This window comes from Neophocaena asiaeorientalis, unplaced genomic scaffold, assembly GCF_003031525.2.
Source record: "Neophocaena asiaeorientalis asiaeorientalis breed wild unplaced genomic scaffold, Neophocaena_asiaeorientalis_V1.1 scaffold612, whole genome shotgun sequence".
Taxonomy (NCBI): domain Eukaryota; kingdom Metazoa; phylum Chordata; class Mammalia; order Artiodactyla; family Phocoenidae; genus Neophocaena; species Neophocaena asiaeorientalis.
In genome coordinates this window covers 1,351,716-1,369,995 of record NW_020171815.1, presented here as the reverse complement: position 1 = coordinate 1,369,995, position 18,280 = coordinate 1,351,716, and the positions used below count along the sequence as shown (strand labels likewise).

The 18,280-nt window shown below is 42.7% G+C and overlaps 1 protein-coding gene across 1 annotated transcript; it reads left to right on the top strand.

Annotated features, from left to right (window-relative positions):
- The first annotated feature begins 172 nt into the window (after positions 1 to 172).
- On the top strand, positions 173 to 17,746 carry LOC112394187 (retinitis pigmentosa 9 protein). Its single transcript, XM_024736865.1, has 7 exons — positions 173 to 296; positions 1,648 to 2,215; positions 9,925 to 9,955; positions 11,357 to 11,486; positions 14,170 to 14,261; positions 16,180 to 16,241; positions 17,099 to 17,746. Exons 1-7 carry the CDS (start codon positions 173 to 175, stop codon positions 17,295 to 17,297), a joined length of 1,206 nt encoding a protein of 401 aa, XP_024592633.1. The 3' UTR covers positions 17,298 to 17,746.
- Positions 17,747 to 18,280: the final 534 nt, after the last annotated feature.

The following is an 18,280-nucleotide window of genomic DNA, read 5'->3' as shown; positions in this document are numbered from 1 at the left end:
TCTCCGTTCCCGCCGCTCGTGGGTGGGGCTTTCCTAGGAGGCGGGGCTCGGGCGGCGCGGGGCGGGGCGTCTGGGTTGGTCTCTGGGGCGGGGCATCCGAGGCCCGAGCCACCCAGCGACCTCTTCTCTTGACCCGGAGGCGCAGGAGGCCCCGTCCATGGACCAAGCGGCCATGGCGAGGGTGAGCGCGGTAGCAAGCGCCAGTGTGTGCGCCCTGGTGGCTGGGGTGCTGCTGACCCAGTCCATTGTTACCTTGAAGAGGAAGGAATATGAACTGTGCGTGGGACACCCGGAACGTGCTGTTCTATAACAACAGCGCTGGAAAAACACTACCTGATTGCTTTCCCTTGGTTTTCTTCTTGATTCTGTAGACCAACTTCTTTCTGCAACACAATTACATTTTCTTTGTTTGTAAATCACAGCTTCCAAAGACTATATCCTCCTTCTTGACTGGATTTGGATGTCTTATAAGATATCATACAGGTCATTTATTGGCCCAGGTAACTTCCATCGTTATCGAGCGCAAGTTTGTGTGCCCGACACACAGTGAGGCCAAACAAACGCAAATGTTGGAGCTTGGAGCAGAGAAAGGTTTATCGCAAGGCCATGCCAGGAGAACTGGTTGCTCATGCTCAAAAAAAAAAAACCCTGAACTCTGAAGAGTTTCACCAAAGCAGTTTTAAAGGCAAGGTGAGGGAGGGGCGTCCCAGGGTATGTGATCAGCTACTGCACAACTCTCTGATTGGTTGATGTTGAGGTAACTGGGTGGTTAATCTAACATTATCAATCCTTAGGTGCCAGAAGGTCTGGGGGCTGGGGCTCATGATCATCAAGTAGTTAATTTCTTCCACTTGTGGTTTTTACCAAATGAAAAACTCAGGAAATATGCATGAGATACTATTATCTGGGTACTTCCAACAGGAGCTATAGCAGAGTATATGGGGGAGGGGTCTATCCCGAAAGGCCCCCACAGGGTCCTGATCTGTTACACATAAGTGGCTGAATCATACATTCATGCAACAATTTTAATTGGCTTCATTCTTAGAGGAAGAGGTCATTTCCAAGTTCCAGAACATATATCAGCATAATTTCACATGTCTGTGCATAGCTTCTGTGTGTTTGTGTTTTCTTGAATAAATTTGAAAGAGCTCTTCACTTTGGGTTATTAACAACTGAATATTTTGGCAAGCATTTCCCTTATGCAGTTATTTTTAATTCCTCTGCAGCTTCTTACATTATTTCAAGGCTGAAAAAATTATATATCAGATACAGTTTCAAAGCACAACCTAGTTAAGCACCTTACACTTTTGCATCCTGGCTCCATGACCTACTAGTTCTGTTTCCTTGGGCATGTCAGTTAACTCTCTGAGCCTCATTATCTGTAAAATAAGGATAATACACACGGGTATTACGTACAGCACTTATTACGATTTTAAAAATTAAATCAACTCCCATTAAGGGCTTAGCTAAATGACCGCATAAAAAGTGCACAGTGTATATTAGCTTTTCTTTTCCATAACCCAAACCTTATCTGAATACAGTATACTACACTGACTATACATAGCATGGATCACATGTTCTGGAAAATTGGAGAATTTCTGTGGAAGCCTTGCTTTCTTCCAAAACTGGATGAATCCTACTAACATGTAACGAGCAGCTCCTGTACGCCTAGACACTGGGGGAACACGAAAATTACTTGCACAGGTTTCCCGGCCTCCAGGGACGAAGATCTCGAGGGGAGGCGCCCGACCCGGAGAGGGGCCCAGCCACGCGCAGAACTGGCTCAGGGTCCCGACAGAGCGTCCTCAGCACCGAGACTCCTGGACGCCGCCAGGGGGCGCGCTCCGGCCTCCGGCACCAGCCGACCTGACTGCAGGACCCGGCGCTCCGATCAACAACTTGAGGCCGCGCTGGCCTTCGGGCTGCACGGTGCAGGCGACCGCGGAGGGGACACCCGGCTCGGCCCGGCGGGACGCGGAGCGGCAGCGGGAGGGGGCGCTGCGGGGCTAGGCGTGCGCAGCGCAGAGGAAGTACCGTCTTCGCCGCGCCGGCAGCCTCAGCCGCGCCGCACGGGGCCGCTTCAGCCGTACTCGGGGACCGGGGGCGCGCGGCGGCCGCGGGAGCCTCCGGAGCAAGAGCTGCAGAGACGCCGGGAACAGAGCCGGCGGCGGCACGGCGCGCGGCAGCTGCAGCAGCTCAAGCACCTGGAGTCCTTGTGAGTCCGTCACGCCCGCCCCCGACTAATGCGAGGAATGGGGTCGGGGCCCGGGGTCGCGCGGCGGGGCCCGCCCGGGGCTGGAGACCTGCGAGTGGACAGGTGGGCCCGTCCCCAGCGAGCTGGGTGCGGGTTTTGATCCCGGGCTGCGGGACGCTGGACTCTCAGCCTTTGGAGGAAGAGGGGGGAGGCTCCATCCCCAGGCTCGTCCCGGGCGCGCGAGGCGGCGGCGGGCGGGCGCTTCTCCGCCGGAAACGACGGTTTTATTCCTCGTGCGGCGACGTCGGTGTCCGTCAGGATTTGAATACAGGAGAAGTGCGGCTGCGCCCTTGGGTCCTTTCCCATTTCTCAGTTCAAGGGGCTCGCTCTGAACTGGGTAAAATCCCCATTCTTTTCATCTAGTGCTGTTAACTAGGGAGGAAAAAGCCCAGTCCCGTAACATGAGTGCGCGGTGAGGAAGGGAAGAATAAACGTGGGGTGAGGGCCTGGTCCCTGACTCTTCGGGAGGAGCTGTCAGGTAGAAGAGAGCGTGGACTTCTCTCTCGTCCCCAGGATTTTTTTTACCAGGGTTAAGGGTGGAAGCTACAAAGAGGCCAGTTCCAGCTCAACAAGAAGAATTAGGACCGGAGTCATAGATTCTTGCTGGTCAGCGTGGCCTGACCTAGGAGGCACTGTACTCCCCCAGCTACCCGGGAGAGAGTCCAGATAACGCCTGAGAGAAGGGTTGGTTGTAAAGGAGATTTAAACATCAGGTGGAAGGTTGGATTAATGACCCTTGCGGCTCTTTTCTGTGTTTCTGTCGTTCTGTAATCAGCTTTAGAAGTCTGACTTTACTAAGTTTGGTGTTCACTGAGTTATCTGAATTATTTGTTTTAGGCACTTCCCATTACCTACCTTCTCATGATTGCTGAGACAGCATGAAAAGTCCTTAAAGGGTTAATCCTTCATTATTAACCGCTGGGAGCTTTGGCACAAAATGCATACTTCCTCGTAGCCTGGCCTGCTCTTTTCAGTGTGGCTCTTGAGCTGAATTTCATTTCAGTGGACAGTGGTTGTGGATTGCTGGCATCCACGGTCCTGGCCCCTTCAGGGCACTCTGGGAGGCTCTTTGTTGCCTGTGCAAGGCCGATGTTGAACAGTATTTCCCTAGGATAAGTTGAGGCAGGGCTCAGCCGCCCTACCCCACCCCCTAGCCCTCAGTATCCTAACTGTAGGATGCCACATAGTTGTTAATACTCTACATTTATTTTGTAGCTCAGAGCACACTCACAGACATCCTTTTATAACCTCCTTTTGCACATGAGAAAATGCAGGTTCAGCAGTTAAGTAACCTGATAAAGCACACACGGAACTGTAAACTAACAAAACTAAAGAGAAACCGGGGTGTCTGATTCTCAGACCAGTGGGATTTTTCAGTTCAGAGATTTTAAAAGTTCTGGACTGTTGGCATATTTATAGTTTGGCTAGTTCAGAGGCTTCTTTCCTTTTAAATGGAAGTCTGTATTTCCAGAATAATACTTTAACGTAGTTTAAACATCAAATAGTATGAAAAGTCTAATTTCAAAAAATAGTGGTTTGTATCTCTACTCACACTCCCTCTTCCTTTCCCTCCAACCAAGGCTTCAATGGGGAAACTTAATTTTTTCTCTGGGATTTAACTATTTCTGAATTATATGCTTTTACTGCTTTTTTTCGATTGAATAGTAAGTGTTACCTATTAAGCTCATGTTATAGTAGATGAGGGTTTACTTCTCTTTCCCTTCCTTTCTTGTCTCCAGCCTTGTATCTCCTCTCAGGATTTCTGTGTGGCTTCTAACCTTTTTTTATTTCTTTAATTGTCATTTTAAGAGAGTCTGGGAAAGGAAGACAGATAAGTAAGTTGGTCAACCAGGCACGTTAAGTTCCATTGTGGTTTTTTACAAATGGAATTCAAATCCTTTCGCCACCTGGTATGCCCTCTTTAGTTACCCTCACACTCCTCTGGTCATTTTCTTACACCTGACCTTAATTTTTCTTACTCTTACCATACCTGCCAGGCCCCCAAAGGCATCTGAGTCTTCCACACATGCTCCTGTCCATTTTCCAGCTCTGTCACTCAAGTGCTCCTGGGCTACTGGGCATAACAGAACGGACATTTTGAGTATATGTGGAGTTTCATCTCTGCCTTCCAGCCCCCATAGGGCCAGGCTACAGGAACAACTGGGATGGAGTATGCTTACGTGAAGGACTCTTCCAAAAGAAATCCTACCCCAACACTCAAATACACCAAGAGTATTATTACGTACTTGGCAAAATAAAGATTTTTTTGTCCCATGCCTATTTAGGAGATAATCTCTTATCAAAATTTATCTTAATTTAGTCTTCATACTGCCCAGGGCAACCTGTCACAATCTGAATGATATAATGGCAAGGATTTACAGATGGCACAAAATAATGGGCCTCCACTAACTTTTTCTTTTAATTTTGAGGATTTATTACAAAGATAATGCACACTTCTCAGCTGTCACAGCACAGAAGCCAAGCTACTCAGTAAACACACTCCGATTCTCATTTCCAAATCTGTTATTCTCAATAGTTAAATATTACCTTAATCTTTGAGAAATATCTTTTTAACATGCTACCTAAACTAATGAATTATTTAGCCCTAGGAAAAAAATCAACCACATTCCTTTACACTTGTGGAAACAGTTCTAAAATACTTTTTTAGGGAAGTCCATTGCTAATAATAACAGATTTCAAAATGTGCAGTTCCACGAGCTTCCCTGGTGGCGCAGTGGTTGAGAATCCGCTTGCCAATGCAGGGGACACGGGTTCGAGCCCTGGTCTGGGAAGATCCCACATGCTGCGGAGCAACTGGGCCCGTAAGCCACAACTACTGAGCCTGCGCGTCTGGAGCCTGCGCTCCGCAACAAGAGAGGCCGCAACAGTGAGAGGCCCGTGCACCGCGATGAAGAGTGGCCCCCACTCGCCGCAACAAAGCCCTTGCACAGAAACGAAGACCCAACACAGCCAAAATATAAAAATAAATTAAAAAATAAAAAAGAAATGTTCAGTTCCATCACATTTTTTTTCTATCTAGGCAAAAACATTTACATATTTTTGAGGAATTCAGATAGTTGGACCATGTTATTTATACAACTCCTAGGGCAGAAATAAATTATTGTCGGATTACTGGATATTTACATAGACTTTATCACCTCCCTTCCAAACTCCCTTAAGTCCCAATGCCTAAGACATAGCATTGTTTCTAATGAAGGGCTGCTGATGGACCGTATCACCTGCCCAATTTATGCAAATTTCCATTATTCCTCCTAAAGAGGCCTAGGCCTATGACATGCGACAGCTTTCCACTGGAAAATATTTTAAGAATTTGCTTTGGATATACCATACCTAAAAAGCTTTGTACTGTATCTAAAAGGCTAATTCTACTTATACCCAGTTGTTTATTGTGTAATCTTCAGGGAGTAAATCTTACTCTGTCCCTTTAGAAAGGTCCTGGATTAGTGACAGTGAGGGTGAGGATGGACACTAGACGCCTCCATCATAATCCTTATTTGGAAGAGTCCAGAGATGTTTGCAAGTCCAAGTTGGTACCTGCTATAAACTGGAGGTTTCCACAACCCCCCCCTCTAGTTTGGTTAATTTGCCAGAGCAGTTCATAGAACTCAGGAAAATGTTTTACTAACTGGATTACTGGTTTATTATAAAAGGTTATAACTCAGGAACAGCCAGCTGGAAGAGATACATAGGGTAAGGTATGTGAGAAGCTCTGTAGAGTTTCCATGCCCTCTCCAGGTATGCCGCGCCTTCACGTGTTCGCCAACCCTGAAGCTGTCTTAATGCCATCCTTTTGGGTGTTTATAGAGGTTTCATTACATGGGCTTGATTGATTCATCATTGGCCATTAGTGATTAATTCAACCTTCCTGGAGGTGGGGCTGAAAGTTCCAGTCCTCTAATCACATGGTGATTTGCTGAGCCTCAGAGGAGGTAGGGATAGATTTGCTGAACCCTGATCTACCACCTCTGATATACCTCACTGCACCCCACAGGCCAGCAAGTCTTATAACTGCCCGGCCACAAGACCAAAGAGCGAGCCTGGAGATAGCAACAGAGACACTGAAGGTTTCTTGGATAGGGGATCTTATAAGTCTGAAGCAAAGTCTTGGGTGTACAGCAGACAGCAGTCAGGACACAGACAGCAGTCTTTGCTTGGGGGGTGGGGAGGTTTACCAGTTATAGTGGGGATTGACATCAGGTTGGCTCATCAGTTACCAGGGAAACCAGCAGAGAGGTGTGTCCCTCACAGCCCCTCAGGTTATCAGCTGTCACAAGGCAGAGGTTTTCACTTTGATAAACTATCCTAATGGAGCTGTTAGCTGGGGCGGGGCAAGCACATAGGCAGTTATTGAATAAGTTCTGTGATTAAGAGGGAAAGTCAGTCATGCAGGAAGGTGTAGGTGAAGCATAGGGACTGATCAAATAGGGGATATAAAGAGAGCCAAAGAATAGCCATCTTAGGTGGCATGATCCTATACCAGCTCACCTGCATGGGGAAAAGGCAGTGATCCCTGGAGCTAGATGTTGAAGAGTCGCATGGCCTAGAAAGGTAGTAAACCCGGCTGGGGATGATGTCTGTAGAAAGTCCACTGCCAGGTCTATGCCCACCTCCTCTTAGGAGCAGCTGGTAAATCCCCATAAAGCTGCAGATCTGTAAAAAGATGTGAGGGTTGGCGAGGCCTCTCTCTTGGGTCCCGATCTTGGCCTTTATGATGCTAGTGCCTAATCTTGAGCTGCCTCATGAGGCTACTAAGAGCACTAACTTGTCTTCAACAGAAGAGGCAGAAGCCAGCATTGTGGAGTGCCTTTCACATGTTGGCTGTGAACTAGTTACCCATGAGGAAATTGAGGCTCTGGGGGTTTAACTAACTTGCCCAAGGTAGACAGCAGTGAGAGTGGATCACAATTCAAAGTAAAATTTTTTTACCTGCAAAGCCCATTCACACTGATTTAGAACTGGAAAACATTCTGGCTGGGATATGGGGTTCTCTACTCCAAAAAAACAAAACATCTCCTTTATCAAGACAGAGAAAAATGATACAATTTGTTAACGAGTTTTTGTCCTCAATTCAAAGGACAACAATCCATGGACTGAGTACAGCACTTCACATGCAGTGGAACACTCTTCCCAGGGATTTTGGACAAGAGCGGGTTTTATGGGGCCTCGGGTGAGGCAACTTGGAAATAGGGCACGATTGGCTAGAGGGTCAGGGATTTCCTTATAAGACTAGCACGTCCTCTTATCTAGGGTCAGATAAGCTAAATTAAGCTGAGTTGGAGGATCGTGATTGGGGTATTCCAGATTTCCTTGACAGTGAGGCATTTCCCATTAGTTCAGGCTGACTTAGGTTTAAATTTGTGACATGAGCTGGGCCACTGGGGAGGCCTCTACTCTGGGGGTCCCAAGCTACAAAGTACCTTTGTCAAGAATTACATGGGTGTTTCTGAGAGGAGTTTCAACTTCATGGCTTTTCTAGATTTCCTTTAGGAGTACCCTTATCCCCTTAGTTCTCCCTTCTGGTACTTAGAACTAAGCCTGGCATGATTATTGTTGACTGGTTACTTCTGCAAGGAGTAAGTTTTTAAGTTGAACCTTCAATATCGCCTGAAAATTAAGTTTAGTTTCTCCTAATATACCTGTTCTTTTTTGGTAGGTGGAAATAGCAAGTTGGTTAGAGCAAGAGTGAGGATTTAATTACTGAAACAATTAGAGAAATAACATTGAAATTTTAAAACAAAAATGCAGCCTGTATAACTCTATAGCAGAAATGAGCTCCTATTAGCATATTTTTGGCCTTTTTTTTTTTTTTTCCTATGTCCCAAGTTACCTTTGGTTTATCTCTCAGACCTTTATTAGCCTGGGCTTATACCAACATAGGTGTAAGGAAGATGACATTAATTTCATTTTTCTTTTGTAACTAAAAAACATTGAGGCAGTGTATTTGCATGTAAATAAATGTAAGTGAAAAATAAAGCTCCCTCCCTCAGGTATCCTATATATATATAATCTCCCTTTTCCCATAACACAAATAGAACCATACCAAACACACTGTCCTATACACTACTGCTTTCTTTCTTTTAACTTAAACAATTTTTGACTAGTTTGGGGATAATTAGTATCTATTTGACTATTAGATAAATGATTAACCATTTTAGAATTTATTATTTTCACTGTACAAAATTCAAAATATTAATCATCTCTGAACTCACCTTCTGTGTGTAGCAACTTTGGGACTCCCCCATTTCCAAGTTGTTAGAGCCAAGATACAGTTTTAAACCAGCCACAGCATCCTGATGCCCTCTCTCAGTAAAATTTCGTTATAGAGGCATTGAAAAGACCTCAGATGTTCAGATGTTCTGCCTCTTTTTCCAACTACTTTCTTTTGGCTGCATCGTATGACATGAGGGATCTTAGTTCCCAAACCAGGGATTGAACCCATGCCCCCTGCATTGGGAAGACAGAGTCTTAACCACTGGACCACCAGGGAAGTCCCTCCAACTACTTTTCTTTAAGAAGGAGGTTGTGTCAATTAGGCACTCATTTAAAAGCCAGACGCCCATGCTATGTGCTACATAGCCTGGAATGTGTCAGTACTTGAAACTGAACATAATTACACCTGAAAGTAATACAGTGTTATATGTCAATTATATCTCAATTTTTAAATTTTAAAATTGATTTGTTTAAAGTGAACCCTAGCATTGGATGCTGCTTTTCTAGATTTGGCATCCATCAGCCTTTTCCAGAAGTTCCAGCGGAGTGATGAGAAGTGGAAATGAGTTGGGAGCACAGGCATGATTTGTATCCTCAGGACCCTGGGGGTCTGAGAGCTCTCTCTGTTGGTGGAAGGGGAAGTACGTTTGCACACTATCAGTCACCTGCCTCTCTAGCGGTAGTTCTTCATTGAGTGCCAGCCTGTCATCCAGGCACCAAGCAGGAGTCCTGCATCCCTGAGTCCCAGGAGGTCAGTAGTGGCATAAAGGGCAGTCAGAGAGCTGCGCAGCAGATGGCAGCCCAGCAGCCCACTCTGCAAACAGGATAGGCCAGTGGGGAGGATCTTGAATCCGGAGCTTATGGGGCTGGGGGAGCGGGGTGGCAGGTGAGGTGGGAGGGGGAGCCTCTGGGACAGATCACCCTCCCCTCCTTCCCCTACAACAGGCCCTTCCCTCAGGCTTTGCTCCCTCCGTTCTGCACAGCCCCCACCCTTGTCAGAACAGATCACTCACACACCCCCACCTCCATGAGCCTCTCAGTGTTATGGAAGGTGGAAGTTATGGTAGGTAAATCAACCAACAACTGTAATGACAGGCTGGAACCATAATTCGTTCAAGGCTCTTGTTACCTCACATTTTCCCTGCAATCTCTTGCTTTCCCTCCTTCCAAAAATAAAATCATTGTCCTAAGACACCAAGTTAGTTATTATTTTGGTGAATTTAAGTGCTATATCCCAGCAGGGTATGGTATAGCATAAGTTTATTTATATAAGATCTCTGACTGCTAGGCATATTTTATTAACTATGTTAGTTATAATATGGTTTTAAGTTCTTACTAAAAATACCCTTTTTATTTTGGTCTGCAGTTGCCTTTTGCTGATTGAGATGTGTTACATTCCTATGAACATGGTTCATGACTGGTGTTTTCTTCCTTTCTAGTTATGAAAAACCTCCTCCTGGACTTATCAAGGTCAGTGTGAAGTTTGTACTTTTGGTTTTTCTCTGAGACAGATTTGACTCAGTGCTCAGACTCAGTCACTTAAGAAAAACAGCTGCATAAGGTTTGAACCTCCTTTTATGATAGTTCTGTGTCTTCCCTGCAGATGGCAGTCGGTTCATGCACTTTGGGCTTTGTCACAGCCTGTGCCTTTGCAGAAATTTAATCAGCCTTGTGTCTGTCCCCTAAGAAACCACTGCAGGCCCCCCGAGTGTTCCTCAGCACTCACTCCCATTCTTTCTGTCTCACTGTGACTGCATCTCCTCAAAGCTCTCCTGCCCCATGTTCCTTCTCTGACCGCCCACCCCGTGCTGATTTCTTGAATGTCATCGGCTCAGAGAACACTGGACTCTGAGGAGACGTGAAGCTCATCCAGTCCAGCCCTACCTGTTGCAGGAGTCCCTCCTCCAGCACCCTGGCCACAGTGTCAGTGTCTTTCTGCAGGAGCGAGACTTAGAGGACTTAAGGCCAAAGTAACCTTTTCTTTTTGGTAACTTTCAACTTAAGAAAAAGATTTTTAGAAAACATTTTTCCATTATAAATTTAGTATTCATGGAAACTTGAAAAAATCATTGATTTCTTGAATGTCATCAGCTCAGAGAACACTGGACTCTGAGGAGATGTGAAGCTCATCCAGTCCAGCCCTACCTGTTGCAGGAGTCCCTCCTCCAGCACCCTGGCCACAGTGTCAGTGTCTTTCTGCAGGAGCGAGACTTAGAGGACTTAAGGCCAAAGTAACCTTTTCTTTTTGGTAACTTTCAACTTAAAAAAAAGATTTTTAGAAAACATTCTTCCATTATAAATTTAATATTCGTGGAAACTTGAAAAAATCATAAGGTAAAAAAACAGCACCTTAATTATATAGTGCAGTTATTTGGTAATGAAAATACATCTCACTAATACGGCATGTGTGAGATTATAAAACATGACAGTGGCCTTCAAGGTCTAATAATCTATTTTACTCTAACACATTGTTCTTATTATTCCAGGAAACCTTACTTGTTTAACTCTATATTCTGCCTCATTCCACAAAGCTTTTAAGTTAGCAGAAAACTTTTTGTGATCTTAGAATCTAATTTTTGTGATCTAGAATCAGAATTTGGAGCTCACAGATCAATCCTATGTAAACACTATAACTCTTCTCTAAGAACAGCTACTTTGTTTTCATGGTATAGCTAGCTCTTCTAGTATAGTTACTTCCGTTTTTTCTGTCAGTTATGATTTGTCTTTCTTTCTAGCTCTTCAGAGGGTAATTTATGATGACATTGGGATCTCCAGCCCATGAGAAAGCCAGGCAGGGCTGTGTTCTCAGACAGGTGGGAGAGAGTTCCGGTGCTTTTTTGCCACACAGCTTACACACTGTTTCCTTTTCAGGAAGATGAGACTAAGCCAGAAGACTGTATACCAGATGTCCCAGGCAATGAACATGCCAGGGAATTTCTGGCCCACGCACCAACCAAAGGACTTTGGATGCCACTGGGGAAAGAAGTCAAAGTCATGCAGTGTGAGTGTGGAAGGGTTTCAAGTAACACCCTCAATACATGCAAGTTATAGACCACTGTTTACAAACAAGTTCACTTCTTTTAATTCATTCTCACCACAGCCCTGCTAAAGTCAGGGCATGATCTCTGTGCTATAGATGAGGAAGCCGCCTTGCATATGTTATTAAGTGTTCTGGGGTAAGAGGCAGTGCAGTGCCTAGACTCCAGGGCTTCTGGCTGTAAGGGCAATGGTCTTCCACAGGGCCGTAGCTGCCTGCGGAGTATACGCTTCAGTAATATTCCTGTAACAGAAAGGATATTGCATGTAGAAATGCCATGGGGGACAAGGGATGCATTGGAGGGTGGTCCCTTGGGTCTTGCCTCAGTCAGTCATCCTCATCAGAGGTGTTGAGGTTTTATCCAGGTAACCTGAGAGGAGCTCTGGGCCACAGAGGATGGGTCTGGAACAGGTAGAGCTCTGTGTGCACACCCTCCACCGCACCAGAGCAGCAGCATCTTCATCCAGCGTAAAGTGGCATTTGAAGAAGGGATACTGCTGCCTTTAAAGACATTTTTTTGTACAAAGATTCTTCACGCACATAATTAATATAGCGGTTCTCAGCCCCTTTCCTTCATTCCCCTCACCTAAAAGGCGACCACCTCAACCTCTTTTAGGAAGGTTATTTTGAAGTTTATCCCTATGTATCTATAAAGGTTTTTGGGGTTTTTTTTAATTAATTAATTTGGCTGTGTTGGGTCTTCGTTGCTGCACACGGGCTTTCTCTAGTTGCGGCGAGCGGGGGCTACTCTTGATTGCGGTGCGCGGGCCTCTCACTGCAGTGGCCTCTTTTGTTGCAGAGCATGGGCTGTAGGCACGCGGGCTCAGTAGTTGTGGCTCACGGGCTTAGTTGCTCCGTGGCACGTGGGATCTTCCCAGACCTGGGTCCGAACCCATGTTCCATGCATTGGCAGGCGGATTCTTAACCACTGCGCCACCAGGGAAGTCCCTATCCCTGTGTATCTAGATAACAGGATTACATTCCTGCCCCTTGATTTTTCAGGTTTCTTCATTATCTGTTGACTTCTTCCTATAGAAGACAAGAATTCAGCTCTTTTTTTCTTCCTCCATCCCATCTCATACACGTACCCTTCCTATATCTCATTGTCCCAGTAATAGTTATATCATAAATTTAGTTAAGTAAACCCTTTGTGTTTATTATTTTCAGAGTTGAATCACATATTAAACTGATTACATTTCTTTCTTTTTTCTTTTTTTTTTTTTTTTTTAATTATGGTTAAAAAAACACTCCTCTCTGTGATAGGGTAGTTAGTTGTACTTCACTTAACCATTTACAGTTCTTTTCATTGACTTGCAAATTAAAAGTGTTTAGTCTGGACCAGAACCAGTTTTACATGAAGTTAATGAAGCTTAACCTTTAGGTTCCCTTGTACCTTCCAAAGCTCTTTGTAGTCCCACCAGTGCAGTCATATGGTTCTTCCTTTCTATAAAATTTGCCAAGGCAAGACTTTTTTCCCCCTAAAGAGCCCTTCCTCTCCTTAATTTATGTAAGCTTCAGACTCCACAAAACTTGGATCCATCCCAGATGGAAAAACACATGCACACATAACCCTGTATTCATTGATTTCCATGATCCTAGTGTTATCTAGAGCAGAGCTTCTCAAACTTAGGGTGGGCCTGAGATTCTGTATTTCTGACAAGCTCCCAGGTGATGCTAATCTTGCTGGTCTGTACCGTTGACCACACTTTGAGTAACAAGGATCACCTTTCCTTTAGCAAAGAGTTTTGATCACAGATGGTATGGATCCTTCTTGATACCCACACATCAATCCGTGGCATTTAAAATCCCCCCCTTTTTATCATAAAGACAGACATGTGTTTGAAGCGGTCTACATTTGCATTAAGAGTGCATTCCTTCTTCCCCAGGTGGAAATAGTGGGGAGATAAGGACAGGGGCAGGTCAGAGAATCCCTAAACTTAATTTTTTCCCAATGGTTTCCTACTACCAACTCTCAAATAAAAATATAAAGGGGAAAACATTATTTCCCTGTCACTACATATTTTCAGTAGCTACCAGCGTGGAGCAAATTGGTCTGATCTTACCTGTAATCCCTCTTCCTTCTTCCTGACCTCCTTGGTTGGAGTTGCTTGATGCCTGTATAGTTTACTAGGTCTGCTGTAACAAAGTACCACCAACTGTATGACTTAAACGAGAAATTTATTGTCTCACAGTTCCAGAGGCTAAAAGTCCAAAGTCACGGTGTCCTCCTGAGGGCTGTGAGGGAAGGATGTATTCCAAGCCTCTCTAAAAACCCTGTCTCCCAGTAAGGTCACATTCTGAGGTACTAGAGGTTAGGACAATTCAATACAGTGGGGAAGCAGACGGGATGACACAATTCAACCTGTAACACAGTTAAAAAACAAAAAATCACACTTTGCTTTTTGCATGGGATTGTTTAGTAAGTACTTGATTCATTTCTAAACCTCTACGATTAAAGGATACTTGAGGAAGTAATTAGTTTCCCTCTCTTTTCTGGGATCTTACATGGTTCATCCATTAATTATATTTGCTTTTAAAATTGGAATCTAATGAAGAATACCTTTAATATGATCTACTGATACCTTTATCTTGATTGAGTAAAAATGCATTATCTTACAGAAATATATCCCTTTTTCTTTGTTTTCAGGTTGGCGTTGTAAACGGTATGGTCACCGAACGGGCGACAAAGAATGCCCTTTCTTTATCAAAGGCAACCAAAAGTTAGAACAGTTCAGAGTAGTAAGTAAAACCCCAGAGTGTCAATTTACGTTTACTGGAGATGATGAATGTCGGTGAATCAGGCAGTCACCAGTGAACTGGAGGTTCACATAAAATACATTCCGAAAGCCTTTAGGCCAAAGTATCTGGTGTTAACTACATCTCTGTTAAATCGAATTTGTGTGAAAGATTAGTTCATTAACAAAAAAATGCGTATTAAACTGTTATTTGCTTTTGTCTTGGGAACAATGCTTCTTTTTCTGAAGCAGGCATTTTTATCAATTCAGTTAGTTTTTCTTTTTTTTTTTTTGGCATGCAGTTTGTGGGATCTTAGTTCGCTGACCAGGGATCAAACGTGGTCCCTCAGGAGTGAGCGCGCAGAGTCCTAACCACTGGACTGCCAGGGAATTCCCCAGTCAGTCTTTTTTTACTTATGTAAAAAAATCATATTTCATAAATAAAATCAGGGTTCTAGTTTCCCAGTCTTTGTCTAAAGTCTGTATATTTTTCTATCATAAAACTCGAAGTGTGTGTATAAACGATGTACCCTCTTTAGATGACAGTAAAATCAGTCTATCATTTCATCACTTTATTTTAACAAAGTCACCTCCCAGGGTTAATTCACCATTCAGTAACTGTTTTGGTCAATTTAACTATGCTATTACTGGATATATTGGGATTATCAGCATATCAAACAGGGGTATATAAACATTCTCCAAGGATTTTAAGACATTTAAAATACTGGGTTTTCATTCTACTAATTTACAGAAAATATTCTGGATAAATCACTGCTACCTGGAATGTCAACTTTTACAGTGCCTATAATAGATAATTTAATGATAAATCTCAAAAACTGAAACATATTCATATTTTTAAAATTTAGAAACCTAAATTCTAAGAATTGATCTAAGGATATAACAGAACATCAGTACGCACAAATTATTATGAATGTATAAGGATAACTTTCAGAATTATTTATATGATTAGAAAATAGAAACTGAAGAAAAATAGGAAGCAACTGCAGTGTCCAATATACAACATAAGTTACCACAACATATAAATCATATAGCTTTTAAGAATTATGTTTTAAAAGAATATGTAATGTCATAGGAAGATATTCATGAAAGCATAAGTGAAAAAGAGAATAGGGTTGTATATATAACATAATTATAATCTTCTGTAAATGATGAATAATGACTGGAAGAACCACACTAAAATATTAACAGTGGATATCCCGGCTGGTAAAATAATAGATATTTTTAACTTTATGTTTTCTTTGATATGTAAAAATTTTATAATAAACATACTTTTAAAGATAATTCACACGCCATAAACTTCATTCTGTGTATTCATATTTTTAAGTAATTTAAGTAGCTTTTAATTATACAAATGTCATAAGAATAAATTTGCCTTATTTTAACAAAATGGAAACATTACAGTAAGGTTTTTCACAATTGATTTTTCAAGTCCAATCTTGCCTCTCTCCCCAGAGGGAATTTGTAGTAAGTAGCTTGAATATACTTCCAGACTTCTCTTTGGTCATATCCAGTATGTTTTTGTGTACCTATAAATGAATCATTCTTACGCATCATTTCCAAATCCCTTGTTTTGCTTAATAATATCTCTTGATCATCTTTCCACATAGAACAAATAGAATTACCTCAAGATTTTTAACCTTGAGTGGTATTTAATAATGATTTTGCCATGGTTTATTTCCTTATAAAGGCTATGTAAGTTATACCCTGTATTTGTATAACTGGAAAATCTTTTTTATAGCCTCCAGGAGTTTGAAATGATGGCAACCCTTAGGAAGGATTAGAACGTATTAAATATAAAATCACACCACACAGGAGGGGAAAAAATTAGTTTCAGTGAAAGAGGGATTTAATTTAACAGTCTGTGAAGCCTAACCTAACCATAACCTTCTCTAACCCTCAAGGCACATGAAGATCCCATGTACGACATCATTCGAGAGAATAAAAGACATGAAAAGGATGTAAGGTGAGATTGTCCAGATGATAACAATATCCTCTTTAAAGTTTGAAATTATATAGTTAGAACCTTTATAAATTAAAAATTTTTTAATTCCATTATTAGAGGAGTGGTTTTAGTAAATATAGTACTTTAATTGCGAAATATTTGGAAGACAGGAATAGTCCCTGAAAAAGCCAGTGTGTGGGGAATGAGCAGGCCAGCCTGTTCTACTTGGGTTAACTTAAAGCAATGGGCTTGGCCCAGCCCACTCATGTCACTGATAGTTGACGTTGGCAACTGTAATTTATCTTCTCTAGATCTTCTTTAAAGATCTGAGCTTTTGTTAAAAATTCCTAGACAGGGTGAAAAAACAAGAGGACTTTTTTTGGGGTTTGGGGGGTATTTTTTCAAATTGGTGATACTGAACTATAATTATATATAATTATTATATATAATATATATACATAACATATATTCTTCTTCAGATTCTCTTCCCTTACAGATTATTACAAAATATTGAGTATAGTTCCCTGTGCTGAATTATAATTGTTGGAGGTAGATTACTTAGTATGAACTTGAACAGTGGGGGAATGATTTAGGAAAGTATCCATCTGTTAGAAGTTATAATAGTAAGGACTATGGAAACATACAGAAACATTTAGGACAGTGAAAAGAATACAAAATAGCTTGTACACTGGTTACAGTCATGTAAAATAGGCAGGGGTGTAGACAAGAATGGGGAAAACATGCAAAAATAAGTACTGTCTTTAATGAGGTGATGCTTTGTGACATTTTTCACCCTCACTACTGTTCTTATATTTTTATCTAAAAGAATTTTTTAAGTTACATTGAATATGTTTCTTTGGTCAATCTTATGTGTTTAGGATACAACAGTTAAAACAGTTACTGGAGGATTCAACATCAGATGAAGATGGGAGCAGCTCCAGTTCCTCAGAATGTAAAGAGAAACACAAGAAAAAGAAGAAGAAAGAGAAGCATAAGAAAAAGAAGAAAGAAAAGAAAAAGAAGAAAAAACGAAAGCATAAGTCTTCCAAGTCAAATGAGAGTTCAGACTCAGAGTGACAAGAGCTTGACTTGTTCAACATTCTCTTCTCAGAAATCAAACACCATGGCCAAAGAGCAGAGGAATGTGGAATCAGAGAGGAATAGGAGAGAGAGACACCAAGAGAGGAGGAGATTTGGTGTCACAGGTGTGAATTCTCACCTACCTTCCAGTAAAGATGTGACCCCCAGAAGAGTGAGTTGTATCTTGCCAGGTGCTAGCTCTGGACAGCGGCTGATTTCAGGCTGGAAAGCTTTTCTCATTGTCCTCCTCCCTGCTGATCACTGTGGGTCCTGATTCCTTAGAAATGCCTCTGGCAGGGTGGCCAGACTAAGGGAATCTCTGAGGAAGCTCTTCCAGGTGCTGCCACAGCTTCTACCCTCCATGGTGGGGCTACTTAATGCCCTTAGATTTCAGGCTTGACTTTCCTCTGTTGTTGAGGATAATAAAAGCTCGTTATTTATTTTTTTAATGTATTTATTTTTTATTTCTTAATGCATGCATGTATGTGCTCCAGATTTAAAAGGTACCTAAGGTTTACTTATGAAAACTCGTACCACTTCCTTTCTCCCCCAGCTTCCCAGTTCCTTCTCCCAATGGCTACCAATTTTACCAGCTTCTTGTGAAGTCTTCCAGGAATATTGTATACATCACAGACAAGCAAAGGGCTTTTTTTTTTTTTAACACAAATGCTATACACATTCATCTGCACGTTATTTTTTTTAACAGTATAAAACTTATTTTTTAATTTATTTTATTTATTTATTTTTGGCTGCGTTGGGTCTTCACTGCTGTGCGCAGGCTTTCTCTAGTTGTGGTGAGCAGGGGCTATTCTTCGCGGGCTTCTCAGTGCAGTGGCTTCTCTTGTCGCGGAGCACGGGCTCTAGGTACGCGGGCCTCAGCAGTTGTGGCACGCACCCGCGGGCTCAGTAGTTATGGCTTGCAGGCTCTAGAGCGCAGGCTCAGCAGTTGTGGCGCACAGGCTTAGTTGCTCTGCGGCATG

What these genes read in the sequence shown, in the direction of transcription:
- LOC112394187 (XM_024736865.1), top strand. Translation starts at nt 173, where the DNA reads ATGGCGAGGGTGAGCGCGGTAGCAAGCGCCAGTGTGTGCGCCCTGGTG. An exon ending in GTGCGTGGGACACCCGGAAC is followed by an intron (nt 297 to 1,647) that starts GTGCTGTTCTAT and finishes CCTACTAACATG; the next exon opens with TAACGAGCAGCTCCTGTACG. An exon ending in AGACATGAAAAGGATGTAAG is followed by an intron (nt 16,242 to 17,098) that starts GTGAGATTGTCC and finishes TTATGTGTTTAG; the next exon opens with GATACAACAGTTAAAACAGT.